Below are 22,967 nucleotides of genomic sequence, written 5' to 3' on the forward strand. Positions count from 1 at the left end.
GTCCCCCCAACCCCTGAACTCTACCACTCTCTGACATGCCGACTGATTTTTAATATCTTTCTTTGGTTTCAAAGTCTGGAGTTACTAAAACCAGTTAGTTTAATTTAGTTTAAGTGCTGTTCCATTACTTTTTAGGAGTGTTTGCAAATAAATTACTACATTAAGCATTCTGGGCAATTTACGTTTCTTCTTAGGATTTCTTCGTTAATCTATCAGGACAAAATGCTAACACAGTCATTTCTGTGGGGATTTCCTTAATGTCCCCCACACGCCACGCCTGAGGAAGAGGAGAACGTGTCTTCATTTGCATACATTTGGTTTATAACTACATAGATTAAGCCCCTCAGACACAGTGCACTGGGTGGCAGTGTATCTACTGTGCCCCCATCCCCACCCTCACTTCCCAACTTAAAGTGAAAAAAAAAGAAAAGAAACACTGGGCCCCTACGCTGGCTGAGCTCTGTGCTACTACCCAGGCACTTCACAAATCCACTCATGCAATCCTGGGAATCCAGTCCACAGCGTAGGTACTAAGTAGTGCTGGAGTTATCCAACAAACAAACATTTGCTGAGGGCCTTCTATGTGCAGAGACTATTCTAGATGTCAGGGAGAGCTGTGAGCAAGAGAAAGTCTCTGTCCTCTGGGAGCTGACATTCTTCCTGGCAAAGATAGAAATAAACTCATCAATTGTTCAGTAAAAAGATCATTTCAAGATGTGATAAGTGCTTTGAGGAAAGCAAAATGGGGCAAACGGGACAAAGAATGATCCCAGACTTGGGTGGTCAGGGAAGGCCACTTTGAAGAGGAGACATTTGAACTGTCACCTAAATAAGAAAGTACCTGTCATCTGAAGATCTGGGTGAAGTATATTGCAGGCAGAACCAGTGGCATATGCAGACACCAACTGGAGAAGTATGATGTGTTCAAGAAACAAGACCAGAGGGGCTGAAGCTCAGTGAATAAAGGAGGGGTGGCAGGAGGTGAGGGCAGAAGTAGATGATGGCCAAGGCCCATACACCTTGTGGATCTAGTAAGCCTTTCTTTTAATTGAAGTATAGTTGCTGTACAACGTTATATAAGTTATAGGTGTACAATATAGTGATTCACAATTTTTAAAGGTTATGCTCCATTTTTAGTTATTATAAGATTGGTTATACTCCCTGTGTTGTACAATATATCCTTGTAGCTTATATTGTACCTAATAGTTTGTACCTCTCCAGCAAGCCTTTTGATTTTTTTTTAATTTTTATTTATTTATTTATTTATTTATGGCTGTGTTGGGTCTTTGTTTCTGTGCAAGGGCTTTCTCTAGTTGCGGCAAGTGGGGGCCACTCTTCATCGCAGTGCGCGGGCCTCTCATTATTGCGGCCTCTCTTGTTGCGGAGCACAGGCTCCAGACGCGCAGGCTCAGTAACTGTGGCTCATGGGCCTAGTTGCTCCACGGCATGTGGGATCTTCCCAGACTAGGGCTCGAACCCGTGTCCCCTGCATTGGCAGGCAGATTCTCAACCACTGCGCCACCAGGGAAGCCCAGCCTTTTGATTTTTACAACTGTGATGAGAAGCAGTTAAAGGGTTTTAAGCAGAGGAGTGATAGGATGTGGTTTAAATTTAAACAAATCACTCTGCTGGCAGTGTGGAGAATGGATTTTAGCTGGACCAGGAGAGGATACTAGAAGCATAGTTAGGAGTCTGCTGCCATAACCCACAGAGGACAGGAGTGCTTTGACCAGGGCGATGTCCATGAAGGTGAAGAGAAGTGGTTGGGCTTGGGGTATATTTTAAGGAAGGTAGAGGCAACAGGACTTTCTGAGAGGCTGTGGAGTTTGGGGGTGGGGATGAAGGAAGACTCGGTGCACTCCTATAATTTGCCTGAGCACCTGGGTTGATGGAGGAGACAGAAAGAAAAACCAGTTGATGGTGGGGGACAGGACACAAATCAAGAGTTCTGTTTGGACATACTAAACTTCAGCCTTCTGAGTAGACATGCTGAGAAAGAAATTGGATGTGCAAATCTGGACCTTAGTGATCTGGTTAAGATTAAGAAGGCAGAAGCATATAGAAGATATTTCATCCTTGAAACTAAAGGTTATCATCCAGGAAGAGAGGATTCAAAAAGAGAAGATCCAAGACAGAGCTGTAGGATCTTCCAATATTTAGATGCCTGGCAGAAGAGCGGAAGAATCACTGAAGGGGACTTGAGAAGGAGCAGCTAGAGAAGCAACTAAGTGCAGTGTCGTGGTAGCCCTGATAGAGAGTGTTTCTATCCAGGCGGAGGATCCAACTGTCAAATGAAAGGGGCAGAGAATGACCACGGCAAGAGAGATGTCATCGGTGAACCGGACAAAAGCCATTTCTGTGGTGTGGGGAGAACATCCACCTGATTGGGGTGGGTTTAGGAAAGAATGGGAGTAGAAAAATTGGGGACAACAAAGATAGACTAGTTTTGAGGAATAGTGTTGTGCAGGGGGCAGAGAAAAGGGGCAATATTTGGAGCAGAAATCAGAAAGGGGGAGGATTTTTAAGGTAGAAGGTACTAGAACGCATTATGTATTTATGAGAGTGACCTGGAGAAAAAGGAGAGGTTGAAGCTGCAGGAGAGAAAGGAGAGAATTGCAAGAACGAAGTCTTTGAGAGACTGGATCCCAAAGTACAAGGAAAAGAATTGGCCTGATAAGGGAGCAAGGACACTTCCATTATATGAAAAAGGCAGAGAGGCAGAGTACGTGGGAAAAAAGCAGTCGGAGTATGAATCTTATGGTCGGGAAAATGAAGCATTTCTCATCTTGTCATTTCTGTTTTCTTAATGGAGTAAAGGAAGGTGGTTAGCTGAAACTAAAGGGAAGCAGAAAGTGAAGAATGGAGGAGAAAGGAGAAAATGCAAAATTGTTGTCTCAGCAAGTTGGAGAGTTAATTTGCTAGGGACGTATAGTAGGGGTTTCAGGCAGTCTTCAATGCCCATTTGAGATTCATCGTCCTTAATTAAAAGTGAGCCAATCAACCGCATCACATGAGTTCAAGTTTTGTCCTGCAGCTCACTGCCTGTGGGAGATGTAGAGTGTCGGGTGCCAGGTGGATGGCCCTTTCAGAGGAAACTGAGGCTAAGGAAGGTTAATATCCTAACGCAGCTCACTCAGCCTGTAAGTGTAGGAGTTAGGATTTGCACCTTGCTCCATCTTTCTCCAGAATCCACTCTCTCCCCAGGGAAGACACCAAGAAGACAGAGGACACAATCAGCTGAAGGTTTCATTTTCACACGGTGGCTCCCAGCATAATTCCAAGTACTTCAGCTGAATTGCTATATTCGTAGCAGCCTCCTCTTAGAAGGTTATTTCAAGCATATATTCTAAATGTTATCACAGCCCAGGATACATCGTGATGTACATTGTAATGATCCAAAGGCAATACATGACATTTTGTAAGGATTAGATTTTGTTTAGTTTTCTTGGTTTAAGAAATAAGGAAATATATAAATTATCTTATAACATTTTCTATTGAAAACAAGTTATAAGACTTTCAAATTTTGTTTCCCAAAGATGTAGACTTATATCGAACACCTTATTTCCAGTCCCAGGTAAATGGACCACTCAAGTCTCAAGGGAGCCAGGAATGGCTGTGCCAAGGAGAGGGGACAGTGAGTGGTCCAGTGACCAGAGCTGACTAGACAGTATAAGCTGAAGGATGAGCGCAGCAATTAATCCTTTGTCCCTTCCATCTCCAGCCCTGTCTTTTCTAGTGCCTTGAGTTCCGTCTTCAGCAAGTGGGACCTCCCGGTCTTCACACTGCCCTTCAACATCGCAGTGACCCTGTACTTGGCGGCCACGGGCCACTACAACCTCTTCTTCCCCACGACGCTGGTGGAGCCCGTGTCTTCAGTGCCAAACATCACCTGGTCAGAGATTGAGATGTCTTTGGTAAGTCACCAGTGGCAGGTGTGTGGGGCCCTGTTTCCACTGCAGACCATCTCACTCACCACTTTGTGGATTACTCAGGCTCTCATCTTCTCTAGATGCACCTCCAGCAGATGTTGGGTCTTAGCAGAGAGGAGGACAGGAAACGGTCGCTGCCACCTCCATATGTTCTTTCAATGAACCCCTACTGGAGACCTTATTTGTATTAGGCACTTTATCAGACACTGGGAATACATGGAGAATAAAACAACATCCCTGACATTGTGACGCCTACACTCTGCGCAGGGAAACAGATAATAAACAAGTTTACAGATAAAGGTTAAGTTGACAATACAGAATGGTGGGATTAAGGGGAAAATATTAAATAAAACAGATAGTTGGGTGAAGGGTCAGGACACTAAAATAATGTTTAAAATTAAGATTTTAAAGATATTATCAATAGAAGATGGTGTTAAATTTTTGTGTATTTTCCATATCAGCGGTTCTCAAGCAGGAGTGATTTTTGCCCTCCTGGGGAGGGCAAATGACTGCAGAAATGTTATAATTATCAAGACTGGGGAGAAAGGGTGCCACTGGCATCTAGTGGGTAGAGGCGAGGGATGCTGCTAGATATCCCACAATGCACAGGTCAGCCCCCGCCCCACAGCAAAGAATTAACCAGCCCAAAATGTCAGTGATTCCAAAGTTGAGAAACCCTGCTTTATATTCTATTGCACATGTACATATTCATTTACTCTACTGATCTCTAGACGTCAGAGATCAAGGGATATAATAAAAACCTAACATAAGATTAAATATATAGAATTGTAAAATTTTGCCCTTGTTAATGAATATAGAGATAGCTAACAGCTTACACTAAAGCAAGTTTATTATGTATCAGACACTGTTCCAAGCCCTTAGCTTACTAACTCATTTAACCCTCATCATAACCCAATACTGTTAAGTACTATCATCATCCCCTTTTACAGATGGGAAAACCAAGGCACAGAGAGGGTTAGATCCTTGAGGTCAAACTGTAGCTAGTGCCTCAAATATTGTTCACAAAATCTGATTTCTGAGCCCTCCCCACCCAACCAAGTCCTTTGTCTAGATGTGCTTAAACCTCTTTGTGGCCCTGGTGCCAGGCAAACACCAGGTGGGGTGGATAGCACAGGTCCTGCAGCATCAGCCAAACTCTGAGCCTGAACCTGTCAGAAAAGGAAAGGTTCCTCTGCCCCTCATGGCAAACGCTGCTGCCAACAATGCCAAACCTTTTTCAAGTTTTTGTCTTTTTAAAAGCTTTACCTGAGGCTGAGGTTAGAGTGGGGTCAGAGGCAGGATTAGGGTCTAAATTCAAGACAATGGAAAAGACAGAGCCCTGCATTTAAGCAAAAGCCCACCTTCTCAAATGGAAAACTGCTGGGGTCAGAGCAGGGATGAAACTAACTTTGAATCATCAATGATCAGCCATCTGGCGACTAGACACACAGCCTCAGGGGCACAACCCGCTATCCCTGAGCCCTACAGGTGAGGCTGGTCTGAGTGACAGCCACAGGGACATGTGGCACTGCCAGAGAGAAAGGGCCACCAAGCCCCCCACCCACCCTGCACGGTGAGGCTGTACTGTCCTGTGCTGAGGGGACCAGAGTGGAGACAGCCACACAGAAGAGGTACCTCTTGTTCATCTTCAAAACAAACAGTTAAAAAGTGGTAGGAGCCAAATCCAGATACCCTGAGGCCCAAGCTCACCCTCTGAACTCCCCACCACCACCACTCTGACCACTGGCTCCTTTTCTTCTGCACATCCAGATCTGAGTTTTGAAGAATCAATGCCATTTCCCTCTTTCTCTTCAAAACAATGAGGGGAGTGACTTCTGTTTTGTTTAACCAGCTTGTTGTTGTTACACAAGGATTATCCGGAGTACATAGGAGGCCGGTCCTTAGTAAATTTCCACCGCACACCTGACTGCACTTCGCACCAGGGTATTGGCTGTGGCCCGGAGCGCAGCTTTGAGGGACCAGGGCCACCATTCACCAGGCTGAAATTTGGAACCTGGCAGAGCTTCATTCTAAACCCAGGCTTCACTCCAAAGCAGCTTGCCCCCTCATTCTTCTCATTCTTGCCTGCTTGGGCTTTAAATCTGGGTTCCCAGTTGGGAAGGTGGGAGTCGGATTCCCCGCAGCATCCTGCATTCCTCAGATGTAGGGAAGTCATGGAATATTTACTGAGTAGATTTCCAACCTGTTCCCACTCTGAAGCTGAGGTCCCTGGACTGGTACAAAGGGTTTTCAGGGTTTCTTTAAATAAGACGGGGCCCCCACCCTATGATTCCTTGCAGAAGTCTATAGACTCTGGCTCAAACAGTGCTTGGTGATTAAAAGGCCACCCATTCAGAGACAAGAAAGGACATAGTTTAAAAGCTCTCTGGGACTCCTCAAATTCTCTAAAGAAATCAGACTGACTCCAGAATTAAGTCAAGTTGTTAAAAAGAACAAAATTTCATCAAAGGGAGAAATGCAATGCACTCCCAACATCTGCAGTAGATTGTCTGTAGCTAATCCATTGGTCCCCAAGCTCTGTTGTACATTAGAGTCACCAGAGGCCCCAGCCATGCCTCCCGACCCGCCACACCAGTTAAAACAGAATGTCTGGGGATGCGCCAGACATGAACATTTTTTAAAAAGATCTTTAGGTGATTCCAATGTACACAAAGTTTGGAAACCACTGAGCTAATCAACACATATTTATTAAGCACCTATTATGGGCCCAGGTAAAGGAGCCCTGTCCTCAAAAGGGTCGTGTGAGCTGGTAATGGAGAAAGGAGTTGGCAGAATATTAAAGCTGGAAGACAGTCTGCTAAGACAGCCTCCTCATCTTATGGAGGAGGCCACCAGAGCTCAGATGAGGAGGCGACATGCCAGCGGCTACACAATGACCTCCTGCAGAGCCCCCTAAAAGCTAGAGCTCTCGACTCCCAAGCCAGTCCTCTCCCTGCCCTGTCAATCTCCCTCCTTTCCTTTTTGCCCTCAAAGAACTTTTTGCCAAAGTGTGGGTGGTTCAGCTAGGGCAAAAAAAGGCTATCTGACATCATTGCCAAATCAATCATCTCCAATTGCAGCACCACCCAATGACTCTCAGGCCCAGGGATTTGGGGCTCTGTGCTGTTCTCCAGATGTTCCTCGCGCTACCTTTCTGCAATGCTAAGTGCTCCTCCAGAGCAGGGGAAGTGGCTTCTCCTCCTTCCCAGGGTCCCACCATCCCCCAGGTAGCACTGAATGTGAGGCAGCTACCAGTAGACTAGGGGTCAAGCTCAGAGGCTCTAGCCTGGGCTTGGCCACCATGAGCTGGGTGACCTTTGGTCAAATCATTCATCAAAATGGCCTAGAATATTTCCAAAATTCCTGGAGTGTTTCTAGAATTTCAGAAGGTCTAGAGGAAATCCCCTAGTGCCTGAAACCCCCAATGGCAATCCAGGGAGGTATCCTCTGGTCCCCTCAAAGCAAAAGCCATGTGTCCCTCAGAAGCACCTGTGTCCGGCCTCTGTGTTGGGGGACCTGCCCGGCTTTGCATGAGGGATGCTCAGATGCCTGCCAGGTGGTGGAGTGAGGAGTTATTTGTTCCAGTTTGTGCCCTCCCATGTTCTCCCCCACACTGGAGGGCACAGCCATCCTTCCGTTCCGCCCCATTACCCACCCAGGAATGGCTCACTCCTGGCCCTAGGGCCTGGTCCTTGCATTATCAGCCCACGCTCCAGTGACCTGGATTCTGTTGACTTTGCAGCTGCTACAAGCCATCCCCGTCGGGGTCGGACAGGTGTATGGCTGCGACAATCCCTGGACAGGTGGCGTGTTCCTGGTGGCCCTGTTCATCTGCTCGCCACTCATCTGCTTGCATGCAGCCATTGGCTCAATCGTGGGAATGCTAGCAGGTAGGACAGGGCCCCCTCTCTGCAGGGATCATTTTCCTGGGGTCATTTTTCCCCAGCACACAGCAAATTGTCTAGACTTATCTTCACTGGAGTTTTTAAACACTGTCAGCGCTTGAGAATTATTTTTCCGTTTCTCGAGTCTCCAAAGGGAGCAGATTGCAGTAGCAGGATGTGTGGAGAGATGCAAAGGGACTGAGACATGTTGGCCTGTAAACTGAGCCCCTGGGAGCTGAGGGGTGGGAGGAGGAGGGTAAGCCGGTGAGGGTGGGGGCCAGTAACAGGCCAAGCAGAGGTATAAATGATCCAGCCCTTCAAAATTTTGACTAGGCTAAAAGGAAAACTTTTCTCAGAAATTGAATTGCCATTTGACAAATGTCATTTAATTTCTATATATGTGTCTATATACACATTTATATGTGTAACTGCAGACAGTAGAGTCAGAAATAGATGTCAGGCGCTTTAAGAATAGGAGCCTGTTGACTTATCGCAATATTTTTCAAAAACTTCTTGGAAGCACAACTTCAAAAAAAATTGTTTTATTTGGAAATAATTTCAAACTTATCAAAAATTATGAAAATAAAAATAGTCCAAGAGGCACCCACAAATTCTTTACCCAGATCACATGCTGTTCACATCCTACCCCTTTTGCTGTCTCATTTCTCTATCTGTATATATAGATATAGCTATATCTGTATATACATAATGTTTCTCAACCAGTTGAAGCAGAACTTTTTCAATTGAAATCTTTCTTGCTAAAAATGCAGCTGCTCTGGCCAAAGGAGTGGGGAGGGCCTGGAGTCCCACCTCCTTGGCTTACCCTCGCCACAGAAGTAGTCATACCTCTGAGTGAAATCTTTGAAAGACAGTGGAAACCACTGCTCTCCTCCCATTGTTGGTGTCCTAAGACCAGACACTATTTGTAGAGGCTCCTCTGATGAGTAGGGGTAGCAGGTGTGGGGGGAACGACGGAAGAGAGGCCACCTGAGACCTGGCACCAGCGTGGGGTGATCTTTGTGCTGTGACCCTGAATCAGCCAGAAATGCAACACCTTGTCCCACAGCCCTGACTGTGGCCACGCCCTTCAAGACTATCTGCCTGGGCCTCTGGAGCTACAACTGCGTCCTCTCCTGCATCGCCATCGGTGGCATGTTCTACGCCCTTACCTGGCAGACCCACCTGCTGGCCCTCATCTGCGGTGGGTATCTGGGAAAGCTGGTGACCAAGTCACTCTGCTGTTCCTTGCCCTCCCCACTCCCCTGGTTATGTGACATCCATGGTGGCCGCTAATCAGTACTGAGCAGTAGTGATGGAAGGACTGTGGCTGGGGTCCTATCACTAGAGGGTTTAATGGTAGGGTCCCTAACAGCTGGGGGATTTGAGGCTCCTCCACTGTCAGATGGAGTCACCACCACTATTACTGCTACTATATGTACACAGTGTTATAAATTTCACGAGGAAATCCCACATACGTTTCCTCGTGTGCTAGTGGCAGCGTTCCTGCCTTGAACCTTCATTCAACCACTATTTGTAAGGCACCACTAAGTTCTAGGCCCTTGGCTAGGCATGGAAAATACAGAGGTGACCACATCCTCATGAAGCCATGGTCTAGCAGAGGAGAAATAATTGCACAATTATTCAGGCTAAGATATCTAAAAAGACTGTTGGAAAGATCCAGTGAGATGATGTATGTACCTGGGAGCACTGAGGTCCCAGAAAATGATAACATAGCACTAAGGAAGGTTGATTTCCATAGAGTAAACAGAGAAGAGAAGAGAAATGGGCCATGGTCATTACACTTGCACCCCAGCACCATGCTCTGTAAAGGGCAGAATATCATCTAGAAGAGCTTTTCTTGTTTTTTCCCCACTTACGTGTGGAGACTGTAAATGACTTCCATGTCTCTTGTATCCTCCTCAGCATCCAGCACAAGGCTGGGCTTGGAGACAGTGGGCTCTGTAAATATTCACCAAGTCAAAAGTGCCAGGTATTTTGAGGCTCAGACTGTAACTGTCTTTGTCCTTCAGAGGAGTGGCAGATTCCTGTGACTGGAACCATCTGGGAAGGCTTCAGGAGGAGGCTGGGGTTTATCTCAACACTTTCAGGGTGGGATTTAGATAAGCAAAGATGGGGGAAAAGGTGTTCTGGACAGAGAAACAGAGCAAAGGTACAGCGGTAGAAGGAGCTTGTCCAGAGGCACCAGGGGTATGGATGAGCTCCCCTAACTGTCCAACTACTCTCATCCTATGGGTGAACCCAGATGCCTGGCTCAGGGACCCAATAAGGTCCAGCCATGGTGGGACTTGATTAATGTCCAACAGCATCACAGCAGCTCAGAATCTTGGACAGGAGGGACTTTATCCAAAGCTCACATAGTCTGACCACTCACCCCCCAGACAGATAATCATCCAGCCATCCAGCCTGTGCTAGAGCATCACCAAGGTCAGTGTGGACTAGTGAAAGATGCCTGTTGACCCCTGACTCTATGCAAGGCCACCATGGAAGTGGGGAGGGGATAAAGGGGAATGTAAGCTTTAATCTCTATCCTCAGAGAACACACAGCCTGATGGGAGATGGGTCACATCTACCTGCAAAGATAACTAATAATGTCAGGCAAACATGCCAGATGTCAGGGTATGGTGCAAACACCAAAGCTGCTGGAGCCAGAGTGGAGCCCTGCTCTTGGGGAGGGCTGGGGGCGGGCCCTGGAAAGCTGACTCCCGATGGTCCTTGTTTTTCCACAGCCCTGTTCTGTGCATACATGGGAGCAGCCCTCTCCAACATAATGTCAGTGGTAAGTTTGGGGTCTCCTGACACTACCCTAAAGTGCCCCTCCCCAGCCAGGGCTTCAGGACATTTGGAGTCTTGTGATTGTGTTCTGGTAGCTAGCACTCCATACAACACCCTTGTCAAGGTTTATCCAGGGTTTGTGCAGAGAAGGACTGGCAATAGCATACAGTTGCCTCTGAGGGTGTGTGTGTGTGTGTGTGTGTGTGTGAAGGAAAGAGTATTGTAACCAGCAGTGGAGAACATGGATGGACAGATGGAGGTACTTATGTTTGGCCGGATATGGGAGATCATCCCTGGGGGATTTTCAGCTCCATTATTAAAAGATTCCGATTGTGCCCAAAGGTACCAACACCTCAAATTAAAACCAACTACTCTGATATGATAAATCCAGAAACCAATGCCCCATCCTCAACCCCTACCGCATCCTTCTCCCCCAAGGTCTCTGGAACCTAGGAACATTTTCAGATCCCAGTGTTTTTGATTTCAGGTTGGTGTGCCACCAGGCACCTGGCCCTTCTGCCTCTCGGCACTCACCTTCCTGCTCCTGATGACCAACAACCCGGCCATCTACAAGCTCCCACTCAGCAAAGTCACCTATCCAGAGGCCAACCGCATCTACTACCTGACAGTGAAAAGCAGTGAAGAAGAGAAGTCCCTCAGTGGTGATTAGCCAAGTTACAGGCAGAAATGCTCTTTGCCTGGACCTGGGTCTGCTCCCTGTAATCTCAACTCTGGGTCAATCAGCTGCTGCACTCACTTTCTTTGCTTCCCTTTGTACCTGCGTGGAACCAAACACACCTGTAACTCCCTTTCCCTGGTGCTGATTTTCTCTTCCTGCCCAAATCACCTTAACTAACCATTGTGCATCGTTAGAAGAAGTTGGTGATGAGCTTGCTGGCACTAGTAGTAAGGCATGTGTTTTCAATGTCATTGGCTTAAAACAAAACCATTCTTTGTATTTAGTCTTTTGGAAAGGTGATTAAGAGATGATCTTCTTGGCATGTTTAACTAAATAATAGATGCTGTGAAACTGAACTTGCTGAGTGGTTCCTGAGTGGGTGAAAATTCGGGGGATGCAGGCACCACGGTGCACGGAGCTAATGGCTGATGGGCACATACAGCTTTACATTAAAGAGAGGAATTTCACACAGGTAGTTTTAAAGTAAAAACAGGGACAGCTAGGGCACTGAAAGTGTCTAAATAGGGATTCTTGAATGTTCAGGGGTCAAAGTAAAGGACAAGAGGGTATTCCGTAACAGGAAGGAATCAATAAGTTAGAATCCTGTATGACTCATGATGAAGGATAAACATTTCTCAGTGTAGGTCAAGCCAGCAACTTTGAGCAGGGAATTCAGTTGAGGAAAGTACCTGAGCTCAGTATGTGAGAGGCTGGGGAAATTTATTTCATTTTCCTGTCTGCTTGTGGGTGTTGGAAGCTTTATGAGATTTATGATACTTTAAACAAATGGTTAGCCTTGAGTAGAAGACCAAAAATTATCCATGAATTTCATAATTTGCCCTCCCAATTATAGGCATTAGCTTACATTCAATCTTTATTTATATATAGATCAGGGGTTGTCAACTTTTTCCCAGAAAGTGTCAAATAGTAAATATTTTTGGCTCTGGAGGCTATACAGTCTCTTACAAACACTCAACTCTGTCATTGTAGAGCAAAGCAGTCTTAGACAACATGTAAATGAATGATGGTAGCTGTGTTCCAATAAGACTTTATTAAGCAAGCAGCTAGATTTGGCCCACAAGCCATAGTTGGCTAGTCCCTGATGTAGATGATCAATATAACAATGCTTAGGAGCTGGAGATCCACATATAACAGTTAGGAGCTGGTGGGAAGTGGGCAGACCCAAAGGACACCACCATGTTCCTTACACCAGATAAAGCCACAAGGCATTTACATGCTGGGTGATGGTGTGAAGATTCTTAGGAAATGGAGGGCACTCAAGAAACAGAGATCAGTGTGACCAGAAGCAGGAAAACCTGCCCTGAGGCTCTTTCAGAGACTGACAGGCCCAGTGATGAGCACTAAGAGGCGTAGTTTTACACCAGGATTTCCTTCCACACACACGTCTGGGAACCACCCCTAAGGCTCACCCTCTCCGGCCCCTCGCTCTGTTTCCCCTCTGCCAGCAGGTGCACCACGATGAGAGGAAGAAGAAAACTCAGGCCCTTCAGTGCAGGGGTTTCTAGGCAGGAAGAGGAGGGGGGCTCTGGAATCTCAAGGTTAGAAGGGAGCATGCAGGCCAGGTTGTCCCACCATCCTGTGATGAGTGAACCCCTCCATATGGAGGATGAAGGCTTCTGGGGCTCAATCACCCAAAACGGAGGGAGACACCCCACCCCCACCCCGGCTATTCTAACAAGAGATAGAACCAGAAACCCTATTCGTTCATTATGGGCAAATTGTCGTAGGAAATCCCCTCTTCTCTCTGTTAAGCCCTTGAGAATCTCCACCCAAAGCACTGGATCTGATGGGAACAGTCCTTTAACCGTGCTTTCTATTGGATTTTCAGGAGAGGAAAACTATTTGGATATGAAAAATGCTTTCAGCTCAACTGGACAAGATTATCTCTCCCCCTCCCTTCTCTCCCCACACCACTTCATAGTTTGTCATTTACAAGGTACCACTTTGGTCACTGGTATCTGGGTTGTTTTTCCCTCCCAATTTCCCCCTTTAACCCCCACAGGAATTAAAATTTAACTGTAATACAAGCTGCCAAACTCATTTGGAAGAAAATGGATAAAAGCTAAGTTATTCAAAAAAAGGAAAAAGTATGTCCAACAAGTCTGGAAAAGCCACAGGACCCCAGAAACTCTATAATGCACTGTGATCAAGATGGCCAGGTATATATATACAAATAGAAAAACACATTATCTGTTAGTGTGATGTAAGAAAGAACCACCGGGGCCAAGTATTATTAATCACTGAATTCTCTTGCCAAGAGAAGTTGTACAGGAGTGATAAAATGTTTTAGAAAATATATATTTTGGGGCTAAGAGGCCGAAAATTGATGGTAATTTTTCAAATTTGTTCAAACAATCTCCTTCCAGAGGCAGAACAAATCTCATTAAGCCAGGCTGGTGGGCAGAAGCGGCATCTCTCTCTCTCTCTTTCTCTCTCTCTCTCTCTTGAGTATGGATGAGGGTGGGGCAGAAGTGAAAATCCCCACTCCTCTAAAAAAAACTCTGCCCAGTGCAGGGCACTCTTCCCACAGGCCATAGACAGATGCCCAGATGTTCTCTGAAGTAGCCCCAATAGCCTTTCGGGACCTGAAACCTAGCTGCCTGGAGTGATCTTGTCCCACCTTCACCAGAGCTTCGCCAACTACTGTCCCTTTGAATGAGTATGTCATGAGCCCTAACCTTACAGATTCTCACCACCAACATGGGGTTGCTTGGGAGCAGGCCCCCAGGAGGGAAGGAGAAGGGCTTCAGGGAGCACATCATAGCTGTTTTCCTACTATCACCCCAAACTACCAGCAGCAGCCCTTGGGTATACAAATGATAGTTGAACATAAGTATTTATGGATGAACAGAAATAAGCAGTCATTAAAGAGAGTAGGAATGTATGTGTGGGGTTGGGGAGGAGGGGGCTTTAGAGGAGGCACTGTCTTAAACTCTCTTTCCCCAACATACCCCTTTCTCCCTCTCTCCACTGTCTCTTCCCTCTGACCTGGCCATCTCACCCTCCCATTTTCATCTTCTCTCCTACAACACTGATGAGTTCTACTATCACTGTGAAATAGTTTTGTTCTATTTTTAAAACAAAAAATTCTATTTTTTGTTCTATTTTTGTGCTGTATTTTTAAATAGTCTTAAATCATCTCTCCTGTCTCTTCTATGATAATTGAAATAATAAAATTTTTTACTTCTTCTTGGTCAAACTTGGGAGTTTGCTAGGAAATAATCCATTTTCTTTAATTGTAAAATTTTGTTGCCATACTATTACTCATAATATTCTCATGATAATTTCTATCTCTCCTGTTATCTGTTGCTTTGTCTCCTTTTTCACTTCTAATCTTATGTAATTTTGTTCTCTTTTGCTTAATCAGGCTTGTGAGGGGTTCATCCATTTTATTGGTTTTTTCAAAGAAACAGTTTAGAATTTATTTGTCCTTTTCTACTCATTTTGGGGTTTTTTTTCCTATGTCTTTTTCCTGTTTTCTCATGGTTTATTTAAATGGTTTTTTTCCTAATGTTTTAAAATTCATATAAAGTTCCTTTATTTTAGATATTTCTCTTTTAACAGCAAAGGCATTTTAAGGCTATTAATTTCCCTCTGGGTACAGCTTTAGCTGTGTACTGTAGGTTTTGGAATAAAGTATTCTACTTTCATCAGTTTTAAACAGTTCATAACTTTACTTTTTATTTCTCTTTGATGCAAGGATTATTTAAGAATGTGTTTTTTAATTTCTAGCACTTTAAACTTTTTGATATTTTTTAACTTCTTATATCTAGTTTTATTGGATTATGAGCAAAGAATAAGGTTTGTTCAATCTCTATTTTAAAATGTTATGCATTTTTCTGTGTGGCCAAGTATTTGATTGATTTTGGACATACAAAATGCAATTTTTGATTTGAAGGAAATACATATTAAATTCATTTATTAATTTCATCATTCAACTCTTCTATGCACTTATTTATTTTTTGTCTATGAATCTTAATTCTGAAGTGTTAATTAAAATTTAACTATAATTGTATAGTTTTATTAAACTCTCCTTGTATTTCTGAAATATTTGTCTCATATATTTAGCAGCTACACTGTTTGGTGCCTATGGACTATGACTGTCATTGTTTCTTCTTAAATTTTATCTTTTACTATTACAAAGTACCCATTTTTATACTCATTAGTGCCTTTAACCAAATTCCAACTAAGCTGACATTTATGTTGCCATACTTACTTTCTTTCTGTTTTTTTTTTTTCTAGTATTTTCTTATCCCTTTATTTTAACCTTTATCATTTCCTTTTAACTTTATCATTTTCTTTTAACTGTATTTCTGACTTCATTCACTCATTTATTCAGAAGATATTGTATGGGGAACTATTAATATGTTACTCAGGCCCCCTTGACAACAAACCAGGAAAGAATCAGACCAGTTCCTTCCTTCAAGGAATTCATTTTATGGGGATTTGCCTGACCAGGTGATTAGTCTCACCTGAGGTAAAGGTGAGGATGTCACCACAGACTACCTGTGCCACATAAGGTCACAGCACCAGTTTCATGATTTTGAGTGAATTATCTTGTCGGGTTAGTCTTCTGTTTAGGAAAAGTATCAAGCATGATGTTAAGGGTTTCAGGAAATTTTCTATGCCTCTTCTCCTCTTGTCCTCTATCTTGCCATTACCTGCTGCCCAAACATTCCCAGCCATCCCTTCAGTTCAAGTCTTTGAACCTGTTAAAATGTAAACAGTCCTGGGAAGGTAACACAGTAAGCATGATCAATCACTTGCATCTTAGTTTGAAGGAGTCATTTCTGAGAATGGGTTGGATGAAAAAGGAGGGGAGAGTACAAAGGAAAAAATGGGTGGCACATTCTGAGAGCATCTTTGGCAAGGGAGGGCATGCTGACATGGGGCCAGGCTGGGTGAATGAGGTCTGGAGGCCCCTTTGTTTCATCAGGAATGATGATGAAACTGTCATATTCGGCTTGGAGAAGAAACGTCTGGGGCCATGACTGTCCGTAGTATGAGGTAACACATGTGGAAAAAGAAGTCAGTTTACTCAACAGTACTTCAGAGCATGGAATAAGGACCACTACGTGGTAGTGATAAGCAAGCAGATATTGAATCAGTGGAGAGGGGTGCTTTTTCACAGTGGAAGTTGCCTGAAAAATGGTTGTCCTGTGAGACCCTGAGCTCAGGAACAGGGCTGGGGGCCTGTTGGAGATGCTTGCTTTGGGTGGGGGTAGACCAGATGACCACTGCAGCCTCTCTTCCAACTCCAAGTTTCAGTGATTCTATAGCCCTGAGTTCCTACAGAAGAATAAGGAGGAGGTATCATTAAGGTGGCAAAAAGGTAAGAACATGGAGATAAATATAGCAAAAATATACCATTGCTGCCTTTATAGCTTTTCCTAGAGCTTGACTAGTTATCATTTGGTCAGTCTACGAAAATGCTCAATATGGCTGCTTATGTGAATGCAAACTGAGGGGGCAGCATCACTCAACTGTGCCTTGTCCTTGACTTTCTCCTCTTCATCACTCTCCCCTCTCCAGGGATTCTTCTTCTGGTCAACCCTCTAAGATCTTCCCATCAAAAAACTTAATCTTCCTGGCCTGCATCTGTGGCTACATCAAACCTGTGTGTCCCAGTTTGTCTGCGCTTCCTGTATGAGTCTGAGCTTTGTCTCCTCAGGTCATAAAGGCTGTGAGGGTCTGGGGAGAACTATTACCTAAAACCAGCTAGGAGCTGGCAGTTTCAATGTGGGTATGATTTCCACTCAGTAAACCACAGTGTCACCTGACAACTTGAAAAGGTATTCACTTTTTAATGTGAGATTTTTCAACTTGCCTGGCTTTCCCTGCCTCTTGCCATTCAGAGAAGATAGAAGAATCCATAGAGAACACTTCTGTCCCTAATGGAACTATAATTCCAAGGCCCCAAGGAGGGAGGCAGGGGGCATTGCTAGGTAAGTCCTTATTCTCTGTGAACTGATAACTAGGAGTTGCCAGCCCCTCCTACAGCTGCACAGGCTGCTGGAACAGAATGAAGTAAAGGAAGTAACTCTCCGGGGAACTTCTAGCTCGGCTTTCATTTATTCCACAGGAACTCTAGGCTTTTCCCCTGGAGGAATCTGACCTCCCCACGTTTGGCTCCTGGAGGCCAATGCAGGCTCCTCCCGCTACGAAGTTGGAAATGCAGAGTTGAAGCCATGAGCATTGCGAAGAAGACTTAGTTCTGAAGTAAATTCTGATGACCAAGCCCTCCAGGAGATAATCTGTACACATAGATTATCTTGGGGATACCCCAGAATCTGAGCTGTGGCCTCTGGTAGGACCCTCAGGGGACAAGAGTCCACCTCAGTCTTCTGCTTTCCAGGAGGACTCGACTGCCTCTCCCTAATCTAGTGTGCGTGACAGATACTCACCACACTTCTGAGTACACAGCTCCATTTGGCTCATGGAACATGTGAGAATTTCCTGGATGGCTCCTCCCTCCCAGGTGATCATTTCTTGTCTTTTCAAACTGGTTACATGTTGTACGTGGGTAGCATCTCCCTGTCACTTTTAGATGCTTAGGGGCTGGAGTGAACACACCACAGGAAGTTCAGGAGCCTTCAAGGAGAGGCTAGAGCAAGAGGTCAAGAGATGGACCTCCAGAGCTGAGCCAAGAGACCAGCCAGCTGGGGGGACAAGGAAGGTGTCCTCAGCAGACCGCCATGGGCCTTGAACTTGCAACACCAAAGGAAGGCCCCCTGTGCAGGAAGCTGACCTCTTGTCAGTTCCCCACCCCTCCCTGGAATGTGGGTCCCTCCGGGGCTCCTCCCCCACTCTTTTGTTTGCTTTCCTTCTTCATAAGGCCCTCCGTGATCAGGACCCCTTCTCTGCAGTTCCAAAACACCTGGCCTGGTGAGAAGGGGGCCTTTGACGTCAGTGGGGAGTTTGTCTACTCAGGTGTAGCTAATATCCTCAGTGTGAGGTTCTGTTTCTGAACTTGGGTAGCCACCTCACACCCTGTCACTGAGGGGGGTTGGGGGTATACATGTGCAGGGGTGGGGGTGGGTATACAGTTGATGCTTGACCCATCATACTCACAAAGCCAAACAAAACATGTTTGGATTGGGCCTCATCCCCAGACTCCAGCCCACCAGAGCCCCGCCCCCCCAAAGGCCTCATGGGACTTGGGAGGGCCGCTTCCCTAATATATAGAGCTCAGAGTCCTTTCTGGATGAGGGGGTTAGGTCGTGCCCTTCTTGCTCTGAGACAGCCCCCAGGACCCAGTCAGAAGGAGGAAAGGTCTAAAAATTTCCACAAAACCGGAAAGACAGCATCTAGTATCTAGGCTGTGCAGAAATATCCATCAAGACGCTGATGGCAATACTGTTCCCCAGCCTGTGCCCTGCCTGTGGGGGGAGGAGTTAAGGGGGTTCCTTGAGGTGGGAAAGCAAATTGGCACCCTGAGGAGACAACACTTAGGTAATTGCTTTAAAGGCAAATACTGGAGCAAGAATTCTAAGGAGAGGAGTAACTGGGAGGTGATGCCTGAGGGAGGACAGGGAAGCTATTATCAGGCAGTCCAGGCTCTGGCCCTTTAAAGGAAACCTGCCTGATCAAACCAGTTTGGGGGAACCATGGTAGCCAAGCCAGTCTTCCCAGGGGAGTTTAGGAAGGTCGGAGAGTGAGCAAGCTGCAGGAAGAACGTTGTCTTTCCTCTCCCTCTTCCTCCATGGTACCCTTCCTCAAGTGGAAGGCATGCACAAGGCATAGGGTTAGGAAACGCAAAGGGAATTTACAGAAAGCCAGTAAGAGGATGAGCTGCGGGCTCTGGGAACTGAAGGGGTTCGGCTTTAGGGAGAAGTCCAGCGCCTGAGTTGAGGACCAGAGACGCCGCCCAATTGGAAAGAAGCTTCTTCCCAAATCCTGGTGGTCTAGATTCCTCCAGCCCTGTGCAGAAAATCAAAAAGAGCTCAGGTAAGAGGTCCTGGGGGAGAGAAATGAATCAGATAGAGCCCTAGCCAACAGGACCATCTATCTGACTTTTCAAAGGAAGAGAAAAAAGATAGGCCAATCTTTTTCCATTCCTTTCTTCTGCTGAGCTGCAGGAGGGCAACCCTGGGGTGGGGGACCTTATTAAGAACTCCAGAGAGAGTTCAGATCCTGGAAGCTTGAAGCTGGAAGGGCTCTTAAATAGTTATAGTTCAAACCCTTTACTTTTAGATGGGGAAACCATGGCTTGTCCAGGAACCTGTCCAGCTGATAAATGAGCCTGGACAAATGCCCAGGTGTTCTAACTCACAACCCTGAGCTCTTCTTGCTCATCTGGTGATGGATCCAGGTTACCCATCAGCCCTCAAATCCCCTTACCACCTACCTGCCCACTGGATGAGCCTTCATATTATTTATCATCCTTTCCACAACTCTGTAACCCACAGCTCTGACATCAGTGTGCTTCCCAGGACAGCCCTGTGTTGAGCTGACTGTGGGATGCTAATGAGGTAGATCTGAAAACCTTCTTCCCAGGAGTCCTTCCTTACCTGCTGCTTCCAGGGTGGAGACACCTGGTCCAGGCTCCTTGGTCTCTCTCCTCAGGTCCTGTACCCCTTCCACAGACAAGCCAATAGAACTAGAACATCTCAGGAACCGCAAATATCTTAACATCCCAGCTTAACAGCCCATCTCCTCAATGGCCCTCTCTTACATGGCCATCTTAGATTAGTTTAGACATGTTGTGTGTAGCTACAGAGAGTGGATGTAGAAACATCCAGAAGGAAACAGATAGTCATGCCATGAGGAACAACATTCCAGGAAATTGAAGTTATCTGATCAGAGAATGGGATCTCCTCAAAAACTGGCCCCAAAGGATATGAGACTTGGTGAACTTGCTGAAGTTAGGCCATCCTGTGAGTCTTGGAAAGCCCATGGCCGGGCCTCTGCCTGCTTTCACGTACCCCTTCTCTCAGACTTGTATAGCATCCACACCCTCATTTAAGGTTAGAGGGGAAAAATAAGTTTACTCTCAAGTGCCAACTGTGACTAACTGCTATTGGTTGTCTGGAGCTTTGTGTTAAGAAGGATTCTGAGGCTGTATTGAAACTTATAGGGAAAGAGTGCTATGATCAGTTAGTTATGTTTGCCATTGGTAATGCAAAGAAAGGGTGGCAGGGAAGAGGATGTGGGGAAAGGGTGTATGGAAACATTGCCACAAGAGAAGAAGCTGGTATACAATGGCCCAGAATTTCCTTGGGCTTTCATTGGATGTCACAAATGCAATGGTACACAGGTGGGTTCTTTTTATTTGTTTTTGGTGACTTTTGTTACTCCTTTTAGGATATGATATACTTCATAATTTTTTTTTAAATAAAAAAGTCACAAGTCCATTGATATCATTTGCGAAGGCTCCAACTATCTGTAAAACACCTACACTACATGAGAAAAGAATCAAAACCAGGACGTCAAAAATCTAGCTCCATGACTAATTAGCTGTGTAGCCTCAAGGAAGCTGCTTCTCTTTGGGCCTCAGTTTTTTTCTGCTAATGCCTAGACCTAAAGTTCACTTGGTTATCAAGGACTGATAATTTCAAGTAGTTTCATTTGATTGGAAAATTTTCATGTGCATTGTTAACTATAAAAGTCCACCATGGCCCTAACTCCAAAATATGGATCTAGGGTACCTTCTGCAAATAATGGAATGATCCATGTGGCCAAATAAGCCAAGGATGGCTTCATGGAGGAAGTAGAACATAAAGCAGACATTGAAGGGTGGATAGAAACTAGGCAAGAAGAGGCACAGAGGGCCAGAGATGAGGCACAGAGGGCCAGAGATGAGGCCAGAATGCCAAGGCAGGGTGTGTGTTGGGCAGGGAAGGATGAGCAGGATGATGAAATCAGCTGTATTGTGGAATACCTGGAAAGCATGGCAGAGGAGTTTGAGCATTATTATACTCTTGGCAATAGGGAGCCATGTAGATTGTTGAGTAACAGAGTCTTGTTATGTTATGGTCTAACAGTTGAAGCACAGAATGGATTGAAAGGAGGGAAACTGAAAATGTAGACAGGTAATTCTGAGGTGTGAGCTCGGTGTAAATAGGGGAAGGAGAGTGAAAACTCACTCTAAAGGAAGGTCAGTCAGGTGTTACCCCAGTGACAGAATGGGCACTCTGACCTTTGCACTCTCTTCAGCCTCATTCATGAGGTTGTCATAAGGCATCATGAGGTTAAATGAAGGACCAACTCATATATACTAATTAATGTCTTCATGGCATGAGACAGAGACACCAAAGTCCCCCCAGTACTCCAAGCCTTCATTTCCTCCTCTATGAGGGGGTGGGTACTGGGGGGGGCACTGTATGAGAGGGCTGGACTGGATAATCTCTAAAGCCTTTTCCAATTCTAACATTCGATGCCTCTGATAGTTTATAGAATGATCTTTGAAAATGTCAACTAAACACAACTTCACAGAAAAAGATAGCACCTCATTTACCACCCACAGGTATCTATATCACACACACACATACACACACACAGAGTAGCCTTGAAAATTACACATCACAGTGCAAAGCTCAACTTCCACATGGGGAAACATATGCCCAAATTGCGGCCAAAGTGTTACCCTGTAGAACTGGGTGTAGGAAAAAATCAAATTATATACTACTGTCACTTCAAAAAATCCTTCTGGCATAGTAGCTAGGAAATTGCCTCATGGTGTGTGGTTGTGTCTGCCACAGTAAGTTGGAGGAATAAGAGACCCAGCGATCTGGGGAGGGATGACAAAAGGGTCTTGATAGTAGGTTCCAGATCCTCTATATGTTGGGCATTGCTAGTGATAGATGGACAGTATTGGTCCACCTCCAGGAGACAGGAAAACCTGTTCAAAACCTGAGAAAGACAGCTTGTAGAAGGAGTATAGGTAAAGGCTTGAGTAAAGGTTGATTTTAGTAAAATAGACTAGATCATTTTTCCTCTTCTGAAAGATGTCATATATGGTTTGGGTTTGGTTTTTCCCCTCAAAGAAATTGCAGTAAGTTTCAAACTTGTATTTGACAGGTGGGCTCTTCTGTAAAATGTTTTTTACCCATGATATTTGAACGGATGGCATTTTCTGTATGTTAGCAGTCAGTAGAGGTGTGGGTACTATGGGATACTACTCTCCAGAAAAAAAAAAAAAAAAAAAAAGTGCTTCTGAACAAATCATTATGGCTCATGACTATTCTTTCCTTCTCTGAGTCAATGGGAGGAAAGCATCACTGGACTCTTGCCTGTTAAAACACAGGATGGTGGCAATCCTCAAGGGCAGGGACCGTGCCCCTGAAATGGTCCTGAACAGACCCAGTGTGAAACTACACACATTGGGACACTTAAAAGGCTTGTTAGAGGAGGGAGCAGCAGTTCCTACACCAGATGGGAAAGCCGAGGAGTTACTCAGCTGCTAAGGTTTACCTGCAGGTTCTCAAGGACAGAGCTTCTCAGCACATATGTAGCTGAGCCAAGAGAGCAAAGCCCTTGGTCCTCGAAGCAGACAGAGGGGGGCTGGTGTGGCCAGAGTCCTCAGGCCCAGGCCGTAAACATCATCATCTGTTTTCTGCACCATGCCATACAGTATTATTTTTATGTGTGCCATGATGCTGGGGGGCGGGGGGAAGGGGAAGCTGGAAAGAACTCCCCAGAGTGAGTTATTGTCAAAAAAAT

General features: G+C 45.3%; 1 protein-coding gene across 1 annotated transcript in view; it reads left to right on the top strand.

Annotated features, from left to right (window-relative positions):
* The window catches only part of SLC14A2 (solute carrier family 14 member 2), a 56,063-nt gene that overhangs the window by 15,413 nt on the left and 17,683 nt on the right, over positions 1 to 22,967 (top strand). Inside the window, exons 5-9 of the mRNA XM_068562289.1 lie at positions 3,722 to 3,914; positions 7,672 to 7,819; positions 8,880 to 9,014; positions 10,561 to 10,610; positions 11,094 to 11,268. Coding sequence (XP_068418390.1) covers positions 3,722 to 3,914; positions 7,672 to 7,819; positions 8,880 to 9,014; positions 10,561 to 10,610; positions 11,094 to 11,268 — 701 coding nt within the window. The remainder of the gene's footprint in view (positions 1 to 3,721; positions 3,915 to 7,671; positions 7,820 to 8,879; positions 9,015 to 10,560; positions 10,611 to 11,093; positions 11,269 to 22,967) is intronic.

The sequence above is a fragment of the Eschrichtius robustus genome, chromosome 14 (genome assembly GCF_028021215.1).
Source record: "Eschrichtius robustus isolate mEscRob2 chromosome 14, mEscRob2.pri, whole genome shotgun sequence".
In the NCBI taxonomy this organism is placed as follows: domain Eukaryota; kingdom Metazoa; phylum Chordata; class Mammalia; order Artiodactyla; family Eschrichtiidae; genus Eschrichtius; species Eschrichtius robustus.